This window comes from Hemicordylus capensis, chromosome 4 (genome assembly GCF_027244095.1).
Source record: "Hemicordylus capensis ecotype Gifberg chromosome 4, rHemCap1.1.pri, whole genome shotgun sequence".
Lineage (NCBI taxonomy): Eukaryota > Metazoa > Chordata > Lepidosauria > Squamata > Cordylidae > Hemicordylus > Hemicordylus capensis.
In genome coordinates, this window is record NC_069660.1 from 20,394,127 (window position 1) to 20,409,813 (window position 15,687).

The window sequence follows — 15,687 nt, forward strand, 5'->3', positions numbered from 1 at the left end:
AATTACATATTTGGTTAATAATTTTATCAAATTACTTTTAATTAGCTAATTAATCAACAATAATTTGAATAGTAAGATTAGATTGTCAGCAGATATGGGTATGTGGAAAGACTACTATTTACAGGGGTATAAGCCATTTTGATTTCTGTGACTATTTTACAAATAGAGACAATGACCACAGCCTAGGAAAATATTTCCCCCTCCTACAGAAAGAAAGAACCTAGGGCCCCTGCTTACAGTTAATAAACATTAATTTAATAAAAATTGATTTGTTATTTTATTTATTTATTTAACATATTTTTATACCACCCAAAACTTATGTCTCTGGGTGGTTTACAACAAAAAATGACAAGTTAAAACATTAGTTAAAACAAATAAATGACAACAGAGAAATTAAAACATTGGTTAAAATAAATGACAGCAAAACGTTAAAACATTATAACAATTTAAAAACTTAAAACAATATTTTAAAACAATGTTAAAACTATTAAAACAGTATTTAATTAGAAGCCTGGGTGAACAGATATGTATTTAAATTTTTTTTTTTAGTTGTCAGAGATGGGGAGGCTCTTGTTTCAGCAGAGAGGGCGGTCCAAAGCTTTGGGGCAGCAGCGGAGAAGGCCTGTCCCCGAGTAGCCACGAGATGAGCCATTGGTGACTGCAGACGGACTTCTCCTGATGATCTCAATGGGCGGCCACCATTTTGAAAGGACATGGCAGGTTGGCAGAAAATATTTCCAGGTCCTCTAGGACACTCTCCCATGTGCTGTGAATTTGGTTTGTATCAGACTATAAAAACAAGTTATTTAGAGGGGTGGACACAGACAAACACACACAGACATGCTGCCTTCTTCCCTCTGGAAACTACACTAAAAAATCTTTGTCTTTAGATGGTGCATGTATATTGGTGCAGCAGGTCCATTTCCGAAGAACCATTCCCCCCTGTGTAGATGAGAGGGGGAAATGCTTCTTCTGAGATGATGCCTGACAGCCTAACTTGCCCTTGAGTAATTCTCCTCATCTTGTCAGCCATTTTTTTTTTTTTGGCCTGATTAAGCAGGGATGCCTGTTTAGTTCATTAAATTACTAAGGTTTTATATTTGATTCATCTAGCTGATTGATTAAAAGTTGCAGGACTAATAATAATAAATAACATTACATCTATCTTAAAATTGTGCAGCTATCCAAAGTAAAATAAAATGTACACCTCTTTCAGGTAAATGGACTGGTTTACCCCATTGTGATTTGGAGCCTTAAAGTACAGTATATTAAATGTAAGAGAACATACTATTTATAATGGGACTCTATGCTCCTGTTCTATTCAGCAGAAAAACAATATATTTTCAATGGCGGCTTTATCACACCCTCTTATTGCTCAACCTGATTTTGCAGAGGAGTAGTTGCAAAACCAGATTCTTAGTATGATCTGGATTTCCTTGTTTCTGTGTGATAGGACACTGCTATTGTGCTTAATTACAGTGTCTCATCACAGATAATCCTGCTCTTTTAACCAACTCCCTGTGGCATCTATCCAAGGTTTAGATCACTATTTAATTTTCTAGATCAATGTAATATCTAAAAAGAGCTTCTGCCCATAAGTAAGTGAATGTATATTCAGTCCCATTGAACACTGTAGGACTATAGCTCATGTCACAATAATTTACCTTCCGGTTCGGACAACAACTTATAGCGGGATTGGTGATGAGTTTCACATAATTTTTCTTAGTAAAAGTTACTTTACTTGTGGCAATGGGGCTATAGTTCAGTGGTAGAACATCTGCTTTAGCACCTTTCATGGCCCGCCACCCAACCTGCCGTGGTGCCACCAGAAGCCACCCATGGGGGACAATGAGGTATTTTGAGTCCTGATTGTTCCCTATGAGAGAAACACAGCACACAGCACCCATGAACTGTCCTTCCCAACATACCACACATTTAAAAGACATTCAAAAGTAGATTGCCAAAAATGATTCACGTTGGCCCATAATCCACAGCCAGCCACTGTGCCAGCACTTCAGCAATGGCATAGGCACAATTGACTCTTTCACACACCGTTATGACTCTTTCCTTACTTGCAACAGCTGACACAGCACAGCAGCACCCTTAGCAGCCAGAATTTGAAAGCAAGCTCAACTATAGCAACATCTTCTGCCACATTTTGACTGAGGGAGTACCCCTTTGCATTGCAGAGCAGTGAGCAGCCATGGAGCCAGCCGAACGGCGGCCTGGGTCCAGCCCCGCTCGGCGGCCCCCTCCACATATGCCCATGCGCATGATATCACATGAATGGGGATGTGGCTTGGGCTTTGGAAGAGCCCAGAGTGAACTCCCCCCCCCCCCAATCTGGCCTACCGAGAGCCCAAGCAAACTCTCTGTTATTTCAGGCAGTGCCGGCTGCCCGACAGGGCATTTCCCCCTTTTTCCAGAGAGGGAGAGAAAGGGAAAAACGTCCTACCGGGCAGCCAGTGAGCTCTCAGCTCATCATTTAAGGCAGCACCACCTGCCCAATAGGATGTTTTCCCCTTTCTCTCTCTCTAGAGAGAGAGAGAAAGGGAAAAAATGTCCTACTGGGCAGCCAGTGCTGCCTGAAATAACCAATGGAGAGTTCACCCGGGCTCTCAGCAGCCCAGGTGTGGGAGGGGGGAGTTTTCTCTGGGCTCCTCTGGAGCCTGTGCCATGGGGCTTTGGCGGCCCTTTTCACTGGCGGCCCAGGTTCTTTGACCCCATTGGTACAATGGTGGCTATGCCCCTGGCAGTGAGTGAAACACAAGTTAGTCTCAAAGTCAAGACCAGACATGGTCAACAACAGCAATCACCAATAAATATTACACAGACACAGCCACTGTCCCGACTATTTCTCACCAGACCTTCTCACAAACAGACCACCAAACCACAGCTCTAGGAAGGCAGCCCGGCAGGCACCCAAGTTCTGCCTTTGTCAGTCTGAGATCCTGCAAAACCAGATATTTTAAGCAGCAAGCAATGGCACAAGATTACACTCAGTGTAATCACACAGAATCAAACCTCCTTGCCTCTCCTGATGTAAGGAGAGGCACCCAAGCACAGCAAGGAGAAGAAAATTAAAAACAAACCAACCCTAAACCTTCCTGGAGAAGAACTCCAGTGGCATATATGTGTGTGCTGATAAAAATGTACCCCTCAGATTGCCTGGGCCCTGGTTGACAGCCTGCCAGGCCGACACATATCAGAGCACCAGTCCACTTCATCATTGGCCATGGTAGGAGTGTGTGCATGTCTGTGCTATCCAGGATAAAAACTTTAAATAACAAAACATTAACAACAATGCACAAACTCAAACCTCCTGCCTGTTCCACCATGGCCTCTGATTGATGCTGGGCCCCCAGGCACCAGCCCATCATCCCTGGCCTGATGGGGGGGACAAAAGAGCAAGCAACAACAACAGTTGGGTGAGTCTAAGGGGAGAGGGGAAGGGGGTTATTTAGTGGCCTCGCTAAGTCACCCCCCAACTCTCCTGACAGCCCTAGTACCTACCTAAGTTTCCCTCCCCCAAACTAAACCCTACTTAAAATACACTTTAAACTTATGTGTGTGTGTATATATATAAAAAGCAGGGGGCTTACTTGTCTGAAGTCCTCCTTTTTCAGAGTCTTCAGCTGGAGTCTGACCAGGAGCTATAGGCAATCAGGCCAAGCAGCACACACTGGCACTCAACAGCTGGAGGTGGGTGGAGGTAGCTGAGCACCATGGGTTGAGCACTCAGCCACCCCAAACAATGAGAAAATAAGAAGCGGGGGTGGGGGGACACAACCTCACAGCACCTAGTTAAGTCACTAGTTGCTGGTACTATGTAAAATAAACAGCAGTTGTTACTGCAAAAGGAATCCAAGATTGGGAGAGACAGATAGGTGCAGGCTGCAGGCCCTGTCTCTCCAGCAGTCCACAAAAAGACCCACCTGCTGCCCTCAGATGCTCAGAGAGTCAGTTATTCAGCAGTCAGTGATTTCAGCAAAAAGAAAAAGAAATCCTCTCTGAGCAGGGCAGACAGGCAGGCAGCAATAGTAGCAGTAGTTGTAGTTTTGAGAATCCACTCCATCAGTCCAGCAATCAGCAGTCCAATCCAAGGCAGAAAAGCCAATACCAGGCTGCTTCAGGGAGTCACCTTATATACATTTTGAAACCCCCTCCTCCTGCCTCCCTCCCCGCACCAGCCAATGGGGAAACAGTTGCTCATGCCAAACATAGATTTGAATTATAAAAAGCCAACCCAGAAGCAAGGAGATCACCAGCCAATCACTATTCAGTGCCAGAAAACCAATCAGAAGCATTAGAATGGTCAAACAAAATGGCTACTTGAATCTAGGAATGTATTCAATTTGAATCAGGGTCCATTCAAGAATCATCCTTGAATCCAGTGGTGATTCGATTTGAGGTCGAATTGACCTGATTCGGATCGAATCTATTCACCGGCGAATCTCTATGCACATCCCTAATCTGCTTTGCATACAGAAGGTCTCAGGTTGGATCTCTGGCATCTCCAGGTAGGGCTGGGAAAGACTCCTGCCTGAAATCTGGGAGAGCCATTGCCATTCAGTGCAGACAATACTGAGCTAGATAGACAATACTGAGCTAGATAGATAGACTGGTTTGATATAAGGCAGCTCCCTATGTTCCTACCTTGTCCTTTCAGATAGATAGATAGGCAGGCTGGCCTTTGGAATGACAAACACACATGTGATACTTTGACCTGGCAAATAGTTATGTACAGCTTGATACAAAAATAACACCGGAAAGGTAAAACTGACAATACTGATGAAGTTCATGAAGCAATTCTTACAGAAAAGGCTATAGGGAGGCCTGCATGGTAGGTTCTAGGAATCTCTCACGGAAAATGTAGCACTGTGACTCTTAGGATTCAAAAGGGTCCTGAACAGATTGTTCCAACCATGATTGGTGAACTCCATGCACCCCTGCAGAGCATGTCACGAGAACCTAGAATTGCTGGGCAATCTCAGTTAAATTGCTGCAGTCAACCAGCATTTAACCAGGATTGCTAACCAGGACATTAACCACAGTGATTTAACTGGGATTGCCTGGAAATTCCGGTTCTCATGGCACACTCCATGGGAGCAGGCAGGGTTCACCAATCATAGTAAGCTCTTTAACCGCAATTATTTGAGTCATGAGAAGGCAGTCTTAGATGTTTAACTGACACATTCAGAAGAATGCAGAGCAAATAACAATGCAGTGAAACCATACAACAATGTTAAGGACTGTGCTAGCTCTCCCATCCCCTCTTTGGTTCAATCCCCAAAAGACAGGTGGATAGGTTGCTCTCCCCTGCTAAATCAAGAGAATCACTTTCAAAAGGAGCCTCTTTGCCCAGTTAGCACTCCCATCATCCCTAGCCATAGTGGCTGATAGGGATTGAAGTTGTAGTCCAACATCTGCAGGCAGGCCAAAGTTGTGAAGCCTTGCACTAGAGTGCAATGAAACCAGCCTTAGATAGATAACTTTATACTGCATGTGCTAAATATTAGCAAAACCTTAACATTTTTAAAACATTAACAAAAATATCTAGTAACCTCTATAAGCATTTGCCTACAGTCCTAGTGCACTGAAATGATCTGGTTGTGCATCATTTAGCAAGCTACAACCCCATCCAAGGCAGATACTGCTGGCCCAGCAAATCTCAGGGTCTGGCTATAAAGCATTATTACAAGCAAGCATTTCCCAGAGACCACCTCTATAAATAAAGTCACATGCCTTCAGGATGACAACCAAACCAAAGAGAAGCGAGTAGGAAAATCCCATTAGCAATTTAATTGAGCCATCATTTGCTGCACAAGGAGGCATCAAGCATTCTTACAGATTGTTTTTCTGTACAAGAAGCTGCACTGTTTGGTGATCTCAGTCCTTTTTCAAAGTGTGTTCTGTACACGCAAAGCAAGAAACTCCCAGTGTTGCCGAACACTAGCTTCCTGGCTTGTAGAGCTATGAGAAATCCAATTTTGCCATTGTGATTGTGGGGGCACACAATATATCCAGCATCGCAGCTGTGCAGCATTGATTACTTTCTGTGTAGGGACCCCTAAGCAAGCCCAGCTGAAATGAATGGAAGATGTTCAGCACCATTCCTTGGAAATATTGCGCTGGTATATTGCTGGCATATTGTACTGATGATCATATATACTTGATCATGGACCAAAGCTTTTTATTTTATTTTTTTTATTTATTGTTAAATTTATACCCCGCCTTTCATTAAGAAAATCCCAAGGCAGCTTATACTCCCTGGGTCTTAAAAGTAATAACTTCAGGGTCCTCAATGGGTATTTAGTCCGTATTCTCACAACCAGGATATCTCTCAATATATCTACGCCACAGATCTACACTGGTTTAATAGTCATTCCCTCTCCCCAAGGAACCTGGCTATGGAACTCTTAATGGAATTCTCAGCTTTCTCACTGAACTATAATTCCCATGATACCTTGCAGGAAGGCAGCACAGTTAAGCCAGGAGCTCTAATATGCAGGTCTTCAGATGTTGGTCTACAACTCCCACCATACTTCTTGGGCATTGTGGCTGGGGGTGATAAAAGCTGTAGTCCAAAAACATCTGAGGACCCAGGCTGGAGAACCCCGAGTTAAGCAGATGTAAAACTGGTATCAGTTTGTACTGCAGATATGCCCCATGGAAGAAGGTACAAGTCTTTAACACATAATGTATATACTCAGACCACTTCCATTGGTCACTCCGGTCTTTTCACTTTGCAACCCTCACCTGTACAAAAGGAGTTGCAGATCTGCATTTAGCAGCTTTCAGCCACAGTCCAGAAGAGTCGCCGTGTTAGCCTGTGGCAGCAAGAAGACAGTCGCTGAACACTTCTATGAGAAGACACATCCTTATCATTGCTTGGAGTCGCCACCACCACCAACCTGAATATAACACTTGATTTTAGCAGGAAGCAGCCCTGCCTCGAAAATGGTTGTGGCACTACCATATCCACTCTCCTGGAAAAAAGGTGGCCAGCTAATGCCTTGAGGTCACTTGTATCAATATTCCTATCCATACTGTATCACTCTGCCGCTAATCCTTATCAGTGGTTGCTTGCGATAGCAAAGCTGGCAAACTCTTTGACCTTTGAATGCAGGACTGGATAATAAATCACTGTCTGCTGTGGAGGTTTATATACTTCTGTGTCTCTGTTGCAGCCTAGAGATGGTGTCTAAATCAATGTGAAATGTTCTGTATGGGGAGTGACAATCACTAAATGTCCTTGCCTCTTGTCAACTGCCAGTTAGTTGTAGCTGTTCTCCAGGGAAACAATCCTTTCTTAGGTGCAGAGAAGGGAATATCCTGTGTTATGGGGGATTTACCTGATATAGGCCATGATACAAAGCAACACCTTTATTTACGCTAAGCAAAATCAAGTGCATTGGAAACACTTGTTCTACACAGCTAACTGGGAACAAAACTTGCACGTCCACATGTAGCATTGTGCATGTTCTCTCTCTCTCTTGCTTGCTTGTGGCTGTTTGGGTTACAGCCAAAAGCTTTAATCATGTTATGAGCTGAGCTGAAGGAGAGGAGTTGTGGAGATTCCTCTGCGACTTCAAATACCTTTCAGTGCTATGCTGAACACTTGGAGATGCGGGGGTGGGGGGCATAGTTCAGTTCTGCTTTGCATGCAGAGAGGAGAGCTGGTCATGTGGTAACAAGTATGACTTATCCCCTTAGCTAAGCAGGATCCACCCTGGTTGCATATGAATGGGAGACTAGAAGTGTGAGCACTGTAAGATATTCCCCTCAGGGGATGGAGCCGCTCTGGGAATAGCAGAAGGTTTCAAGTTCCTTCCCTGGCTTCTCCAAGATAGGGCTGAGAGAGATTGCTGCCTGCAACCTTGGAGAAGCTGCTGCCAGTCTGTGAAGACAATACTGAGCTAGATGGACCAATGGTCTGACTCAGTATATGGCAGTTTCCTATGTTCCTAAGGTCCCAGGTTCAATCCCTGGCAGCATCTCCAGGTAGAGCTGGGGAAGATTTCTGCCTGAAACCTTGGAGCTACTGCAGTTAAGTGCAGACCAGCGATCACCACTATTTTTCAAGTGGGGGCCACTTTGGCAAACAGTCTTCAGTGTGAGAGCCATTTGCGACTGTGCTCCAGAGCACTGTGCAGTACTCCAGACCGTACTGCACTTTTCTCAGTGCTGGGAGGGCCCTTTAAGAGCATCAGAGCTCAGCCCTCTCTTAAGAGCTCTGTGGGGGAAGTGCTGGGAAGGGCTACACTTCCCAGCACTCTGTGCATGCCTTCCAAGAAGGTGCAGGGGCTCAAGAGGGCTCCACCACTGGCCAGCAAAATGCAGCACTGCACGGTGGGAATGCTCACCTCCGCATGCTGCCAGGGGACTGTGCTGAGCATTCAACTTTGGTCAAAGCTTCACACAAGCCCAACAAACAATTAGTCAGGGGGCCACCCTTAGGATTGATGGGGGCTGCTTCTGACTCCTGGGCCTTACAGTGAAGAACACTGGTGTAGCCCAGGGGTTCCCAACCTGCAATACTCCAGATGTTGAGAATGATTTCCACCACCCCCAGCTACAACTTATTGTGGCTGGGGAAGATGGGAGTTGTGGTTCAGCAGCATCTGGAAGACCACAATTTGGGAACCCCTGGCATCATAGACAATACTGAGCTCGCTAGACCAATGGTTTGACGCAACGTAAGGCAGCTTCCTATATATTCCTTAAGGTTGATAGTGCTTCATTTGTAAGAGAGTGTTAATGCACTTCTGAAAATAATAATTTCCCAAGGAAGACCTAATCCCTGGCGAGCAGGGAACACACGACATGATCACTGAATGTAGTGTGTGCACCGCAGGTATCTCTAGATTTCATGTGAACAGTTCCTATACAGCTATACCCTAGTGAGGGGAGAAGTGCGGTGTGGTGCATGCTGGCTCACATGAACCCAAGAACAGTCCTGCTGGATCAGGCCCAAGGCCCATCTAGTCCAGCATCCTGTTTCGCACAGTGGCCCATCAGATGCCACTGGAAGCCTACAGCAGGAGTTGAGGGCATGCCCTCTCTCCTGCTGTTACTCCCCTGCAACTGGTACACAGAGTCATCCTGCCTTTGAGGCTGGAGGTGGCCCACAGCCCTCTGACTAGTAGCCATTGATAGACCTCTCCTCCATGAAGTTATCCAAACCCTTCTTAAAGCCATCCAGGGTGTTGGCTGTCACCACATCTTGTTGGAAATTCTCTGTGGTGAGAGAATCCCTTTCTCATTATAGCAGAGTGCACAGAGGCACAACACAGTGGAATTTATTTAAGCATGCGTGTATGCTGAGAGTAAAGTAACTTGGAGCCAATTCATAGTTTCAAATCAATATATAAGGCATTTATTAAGGAACTCCATTCTAGATAGGAAAGTGAGGAGTTAGGATCTCTAATCTATCTATCTAGCTGGATGCAGATGGATTCTGCATCTTCTCTGCACACATGGTACAGGGAGAGAGGCTTGCCATGTTGCAAGGTAGAAGGGCAGGAAGAGAAGAGAGAGGGGGGAGGAAGTTAATCCCTGAGATTAACTATCTACATATCCAAAGGGATAGTGTCAGAGCAGTGGAGAAGGGGTGACCAATGTCTTGACCCTCTAGCCCTCTGACTTACTAGTCTGTCCTCCACTGTCTGAGACAAGAGACAGTGCAAAGTCCTTTAACTTCCAACACATCTTGTATCAGAAAATTCCACAAGTGGATTATGCATTGTGTGAAAAAGTACTTCCGTTTGTTGGTCCTAAATTTCGTGGCAATCAATTTCATGGGATGACCCCTGGTTCTAGTGCTATGTGAGAGGGAGAAAAATTTCTCTCTATCCACTTTCTCCGCACCATGCATGATTTTATAGACCTCTATCATGTCTCCCCGCAGTCGTCTTTTTTCTAAACTAAAATGTGATACAATATATCTATTTATATGTTATATTATTACATATATTATATTTAATATATTTAATAATATTAACTATAAATATACATTTACATGTAAATACATGTATTTAATAATACATAATAATATATGTAATATATTAAATATATTACATTTACAGATATATCTATCTACATGTGATCCAATATATCTCTTTTGCATTTCCTGCTGGCTCAAACTGGAGATCTTACTTATCTGCTAGAGGTCCCTAACCCTGGGTCCCCAAATATTGTTGGACTACAACTCCCAGAGGTCACTGTGGCTGGGGATGATGGGCAGTGTAGCCCAAAACCATCTGGGGACCCAAGTTTGGGAACTGCCCCATGGCAGCATTCTATACAACACAGTGCTTGTCAGTGTCCACTGGGGATTGGGGCCCAGCTGCTGATTCAACAGGGCTAGAGGCAAGCGACATGGTCCAGGGCAATCAAAACAATAAGGAAAACTGCACAGCGTAGAATAATTGTTAAGCTGTTTTATAATATTTTAGAGCGAGAACTTTCATGGGCAACAGCCCACTTCACTAGATGCAAACAGTAACTAACTGCTTGATGCTCACTAAAAAGGTCAGTTAAAAGTGTTCTAAAGTTTGTTTGTTTGTTTGTTTGTTTGTTTATTACATTTGTACACCACTTCAAACTTTTGTCTCTGGGTGGTTAACAAAAGTTCCCCAAGATGCAGCAATAAAATAGATGAAGTGGAATTTTTATAATGTGAAATACAACTGCAATTCCTTTTAAGTCCTCGGCTTGACTGTCCATTTTTAAAATGAACTCCTGCTTAATTATTTCCCATTCCATGTGTCCACCCCGATTGATCTTTTTAAGCACAGTTACTCTCAGGTCTGTTATGCTGTGTTCCTATAGGATAAAATGGTCACTGAGCAGTTCAGGTTCAGTAAACAGCAACAAGGAGGGTGAAACATAGGTAATGCAGTCCAAAAAAAGATAGACAAATGGTCAAGTTCCAAAAACAGCCATTGATGTTGAGAAGGGCTAGAAGGGGAAAAAGCAGTGAAGACCATATACAATGGCCAGACAATTGTACAACTTTGTGCAATTTTTGCAGTTGTACAACAGCGGTCTTGTGCCACTATGCAAATTTTACATTCCACTGGGTACATAACATTGTGTTGTATGTCAGTAAGAGAAAAGTGGGGCCCCCTCAAATGAGCATTCAGCTCCCAGGGCTATCCCAGTCTTAAGAAGGCCCTGGACAAGGTCGATGATACAACCAAAGCATTTCATTCCACTAGATAAAGCTTTGAGGATCAGCTCAAGGTGGAATTAACAGTTAGGGATGTGCACAGAATCAGCGGTTTGGCCAGTTTGAAGGGCGGGGGCATACCTTTAAGGGTGGGGGAGAGTGCTCTCTCCTCCCACCGCATTTCCCCCGCTGGCGCTGCACGTTAAAAGGGTCCGGCAGGGTGGCAGCATACCTCCCTGCTGCCCCATTGCCTTGGACGGGAAGGGACACTTCTGGTCCGATGAGGCGACAGGGCGGTACACTACCGCCCTGCCGGACCCTTTTAACATGCAGCACTGGTGTCGGGGGTGAGGACGAGCACTCTCCCCCGCCCTTAAAGTTATCCCCACTGCCTTCGAACTACTGGTCATTTGAATCTGTTCGGAGGCATGTAAAAGGGCCACTGAACAGGTTCGTGCATATCCCTATTAACAGTTCTTTAGAAACAGGAAAAAGAAGAAAATGGGTCAAGTGGGACCACAGGCACCTTTACTCAAAGTTAAGTCCCACAAAACTTAGCAGAACTTACTCTATAGTAAGAGATGTTAGAATTGTATGCCAAAGCCTTTGTAGTCTCCTTACCATCTAGGAACCTTATAATAGAAAGAAGTCAAAATTACTGGCGATGGGCTTTCTGAAATGCCATGGGTGATTACATTTTCCTTAAAAGGTGCCTTCTTACAATGTGGAACTGAATGTGCAATTGGGCTGTTCACTATATCCCACTTTAATGAAATTGCTTGCTGCTCTGTATGGTGCCATGGGCAGTGTAAAGGCACCCTGAAGGAAATGGAATAGGTCACAGGCCTTAAAGAGCAAGTCAAATCACAGCAGGAACCCAGCATCCCAGAATGTTTGGCTGTAAAGGGCACTTTTGCTGGCATCAGCCATCAAGCATATTCCACTGACTGACACTCTGTGCCAATCACAGACATCTTCATACAAGTTCAGCCAACTGACTGACAGAGCCAAGCCTTTCATATCTGTAAGCAAAAATAATCACAACAAAACTGTGCAGAAATAAGATTCAGGTGATGTTTTAAAATCCCATCCTTGCTTAGAGGGTACAAGATCCTTAGGATGGAAAGTTACTTTTGCAAAAGTTTGTAGAGCTCTATTATCTTCAGTACATAAGAATGACAGCAGCATAGCCAAAGTTTGGGGTGGGGGTGGGAGAAGAGATTCAGCTTTGTTTTGCTCCAGAATCAAATATGTACTAAACATTCAAAAGAGCTTAATAAGCAGAAGGCCAAGATACTAAACAGTTCGGCAGTTTTTGCCAGAAGAAATTTAACTGTGTTTTTCCAACTCCTATGTGACAGATTTTGAAGATTAATTATCAAAACTACCACTAGAAAGTCATCTGTTACAGAAAATTACTACTTTTTAAAATTTTGCTATACATGAGTAATTTTGTTAGTTTCATGGTCCACGCTATCCTACAGGGCAGGTAACAAAAGGGCTTAAAATCCATATTCATATTGACTAACATTCAATCGAATCAAATTTAATTCAATTTAAAATCTCCACCATTAGTTGTAATCACCAAAAGCGAGTCCAAACAGGTAGGTCTTGAAGCACTTTCAAATGATGCTGAAGCTTAGATTTTCACATGTGTCCAGAGAGAATTAAAATCTTTGCTTGTCAGGAATAGTATTTTCAAATCAGTTGGGCTTTATTTTAGAGCATGATTTCTCAAATGCAGCCACCAAGGCACTGAGGTAAAAATAAAGAGAGATGTAAAGAGATCACAAAGAAGCTGGAAGTATCGAGTTGTGATAGAGCACAGTTGCAGTAGGAGAACTGTTTCGTGGTTAGGCTCACATTGCTCCAAGAGCCCAGGGCAGGGGCTATGGTCACTTCCTATTTGCAGAATACCAAAACTCTGTCTATACAAAGTTCATCAGGAAAACCATTGATCACAAGGGGACAGACACACACTTGGAGTCACCTTGCATGTGCTGTGTTTCCGCCAGCAGCCATAGGGAAAGACTGTATACCCCATGGCCATTACAGTATTCCAGTAGCATGCAAATACATTTATTGGCTGCACAACTGGTATACAGACTATGCAACTACCATTATGACCATCCCACAGATCGGGAGGATACAGTCATCCCTTGCCAATTGTGAGGGTTCTGTTCTGGCAAAACCTTGCCGTTGGCAAATTCACAATTGGAGAGTAATTGAAATCAATGGGGAATGGGGTTAGTGGAACTGTGGCCATTAAAAGGGGAAAAAAATCAAAGAAATATTTGCCAGAAATCATCCGGAATCCCTTAAAATCACCATGAATAAATAATAAATAAATAAAAATGAACAAGCAAGAGGAGTGAGCAAATTTAATCTCTGGAAAATTTTGAACCCACCAAAATTGCTCAAAGGCACTTTAAACCATGAGGAGTTGGCAGGGTAAGCTAAAGGAATGAGCAGATTGAACCTCTGAACTCCTCAGAGTTGCAGACCCTCCCACTCCATCACTAAAAAATCTCACCAAACCACAGATACTAGGGTTGCGGTTGGAAAGACCTATTTTCAAAAAGGGACCCAAGGGCGATCTGGGAAATTACAAGCCGGTTAGCTTAAAGTCCATTCCAGGTAAATTGAGGGAAAACATCCTCAAGGATGGAACTGTAAAGCACATAGAACAACAGGCCCTGCTGGGAGAGAACCAGCATGGCTTCTGCAAAGGCAAAAATTGCCTCACAAACCTTTTGGAGTTCTTTGAGAGTGTCAACAAGTGTGTGGATCAAGGTGATTCAGTTGACATAGTATACCTGGACTTCCAAAAAGCTTTTGACAAAGTTCCTCATCAAAGACTCCTGAGAAAACCTAGCAGTCATGGGATAAGGGGGAAAGTACATGTGTGGATTGCTAACTGGTTGAAGGGACAGGAAACAGAGGGTAGGGATAAATGGAGAGTTTTCACAATGGAGGGAAGTAAGAAGCGGGGTCCCCCAGGGATCTGTACTGGGACCAGTGCTTTTTAATTTATTCATAAATGATCTAGAAGTAGGGGTAAGCAATGAAGTAGCCAAATTTGCAGATGACACCAAACTCTTTCAGGTAGTGAAATCCAAAACGGATTGCGAGGAGCTCCAAAAGGATCTCTCCAAACTGGGTGAGTGGGCAACAAAAGTGCAAATGCGGTTCAGTGTTGGCAAGTGTAAAGTGATGCACATTGGGACCAAAAAAACCCAACTTCAATATACGTTGATGGGAACTGAGTTGTAGGTGACTGACCAGGAGTGCAATCTTGGGGTCGTAATGGACAGATTGCTAAAAGTGTCAACTAAATATGCAACAGCTGTGAAAAAGGCCAATTCCATGCTTGGGATCATCAGGAAGGGGATAGAAATTTTAACTGCTATTATAATCCCCCTATACAAAACAATGGTGCGGCCACACCTGGAGTATTACATACAATTCTAGCGGCATCTGGTGGGCCACTTTGTGAAACAATGTTGGAATGGTGGGCCTTGGGCCTGATCCAGCAGGGCTGTTCTTGTGTTAAGGACCAGTCACCATTTCCCAGTCACAGATATGCAAAACCATGATTTTGATCGATATCATTATCGCTGATTTATATCATCATAGCAATAATGATATAGATCAGCAATCCCAAACTGGTGTTCTGGGGACATCAGTCAGTGTGTTATGGTGATTTGCTCAGAATCAGCTCCAAAAGTGGGGCGTTTGAGCTCTACAGTTTTGGAGCCGATTTGCCCCATAATGCACAGTGAAGGACACATCCCTCCTGGTGCTTAAGGGAGCAAGCCAGCTTCAGAAGTGGGCTCGAACTCCCTGATTTTGGAGCAGACTCAAAAGAAATAAAAGTCATGCTTCAGCTTTGCTGCAGCAGCCAAAAAAGCCTGTGTTGTGGTAGTGTGCTCTAACTAATCTCATTTGTGTGTGCCTTGGGATTAAAACATTTGGGAAACACTGATATAGAAAGGGATCCAACCAATTTAGACTTCGCTCACTAGCCAGCCAATATTTGTGGTTGCCACCAATCCTCTCTCCCCACAGTTTCTTTTCTGAATCTGATGGAAGATTCAGAAACACATAGACAAAGGGCTTAGGAGAGAAGCAGTTCTTCTGTCATTTGCACTGAGAGATGGTGATGGTAAGAAACAGTGCGAGCCCTTTCCTACTGCTCAGAAAGGATGCTTGCTGTTTCCTACCTTCTCAAAAATGGCAGTGGAAATGAGACCCATCGTGAGATCCATGTGGTGCTGTGTGTCCTGCTTGCCAGAGGGCTGGGGAGCTGGTAAGTGAAACTGTAAATGCCCAGATATAGATATTTGTTTTTCAGCATGAAGTGTCTGACAGTTACCTCACAGTATAGGTTTGCATGGAGCACGACCCTGTAAACAGGGCAACATATAGCATGATTGTTGGTCAAGACTGAACACAAGAGTATGTCCAATTAGATTGTTGGTGTGAATTCTGGAAACAGTGTATTTGTGGAGGAT

At 43.9% G+C, this 15,687-nt stretch overlaps 1 protein-coding gene across 1 annotated transcript in view; it reads right to left on the reverse strand.

Annotated features, from left to right (window-relative positions):
- Nucleotides 1-233: 233 nt before the first annotated feature.
- Nucleotides 234-15,687, reverse strand: part of RAB22A (RAB22A, member RAS oncogene family) — a 59,100-nt gene continuing 43,646 nt past the window's right edge. The window contains exon 8 of the mRNA XM_053242607.1: nt 234-766. Within this exon, the coding sequence (XP_053098582.1) occupies nt 747-766 (20 nt within the window). The 3' untranslated portion in view covers nt 234-746. The remainder of the gene's footprint in view (nt 767-15,687) is intronic.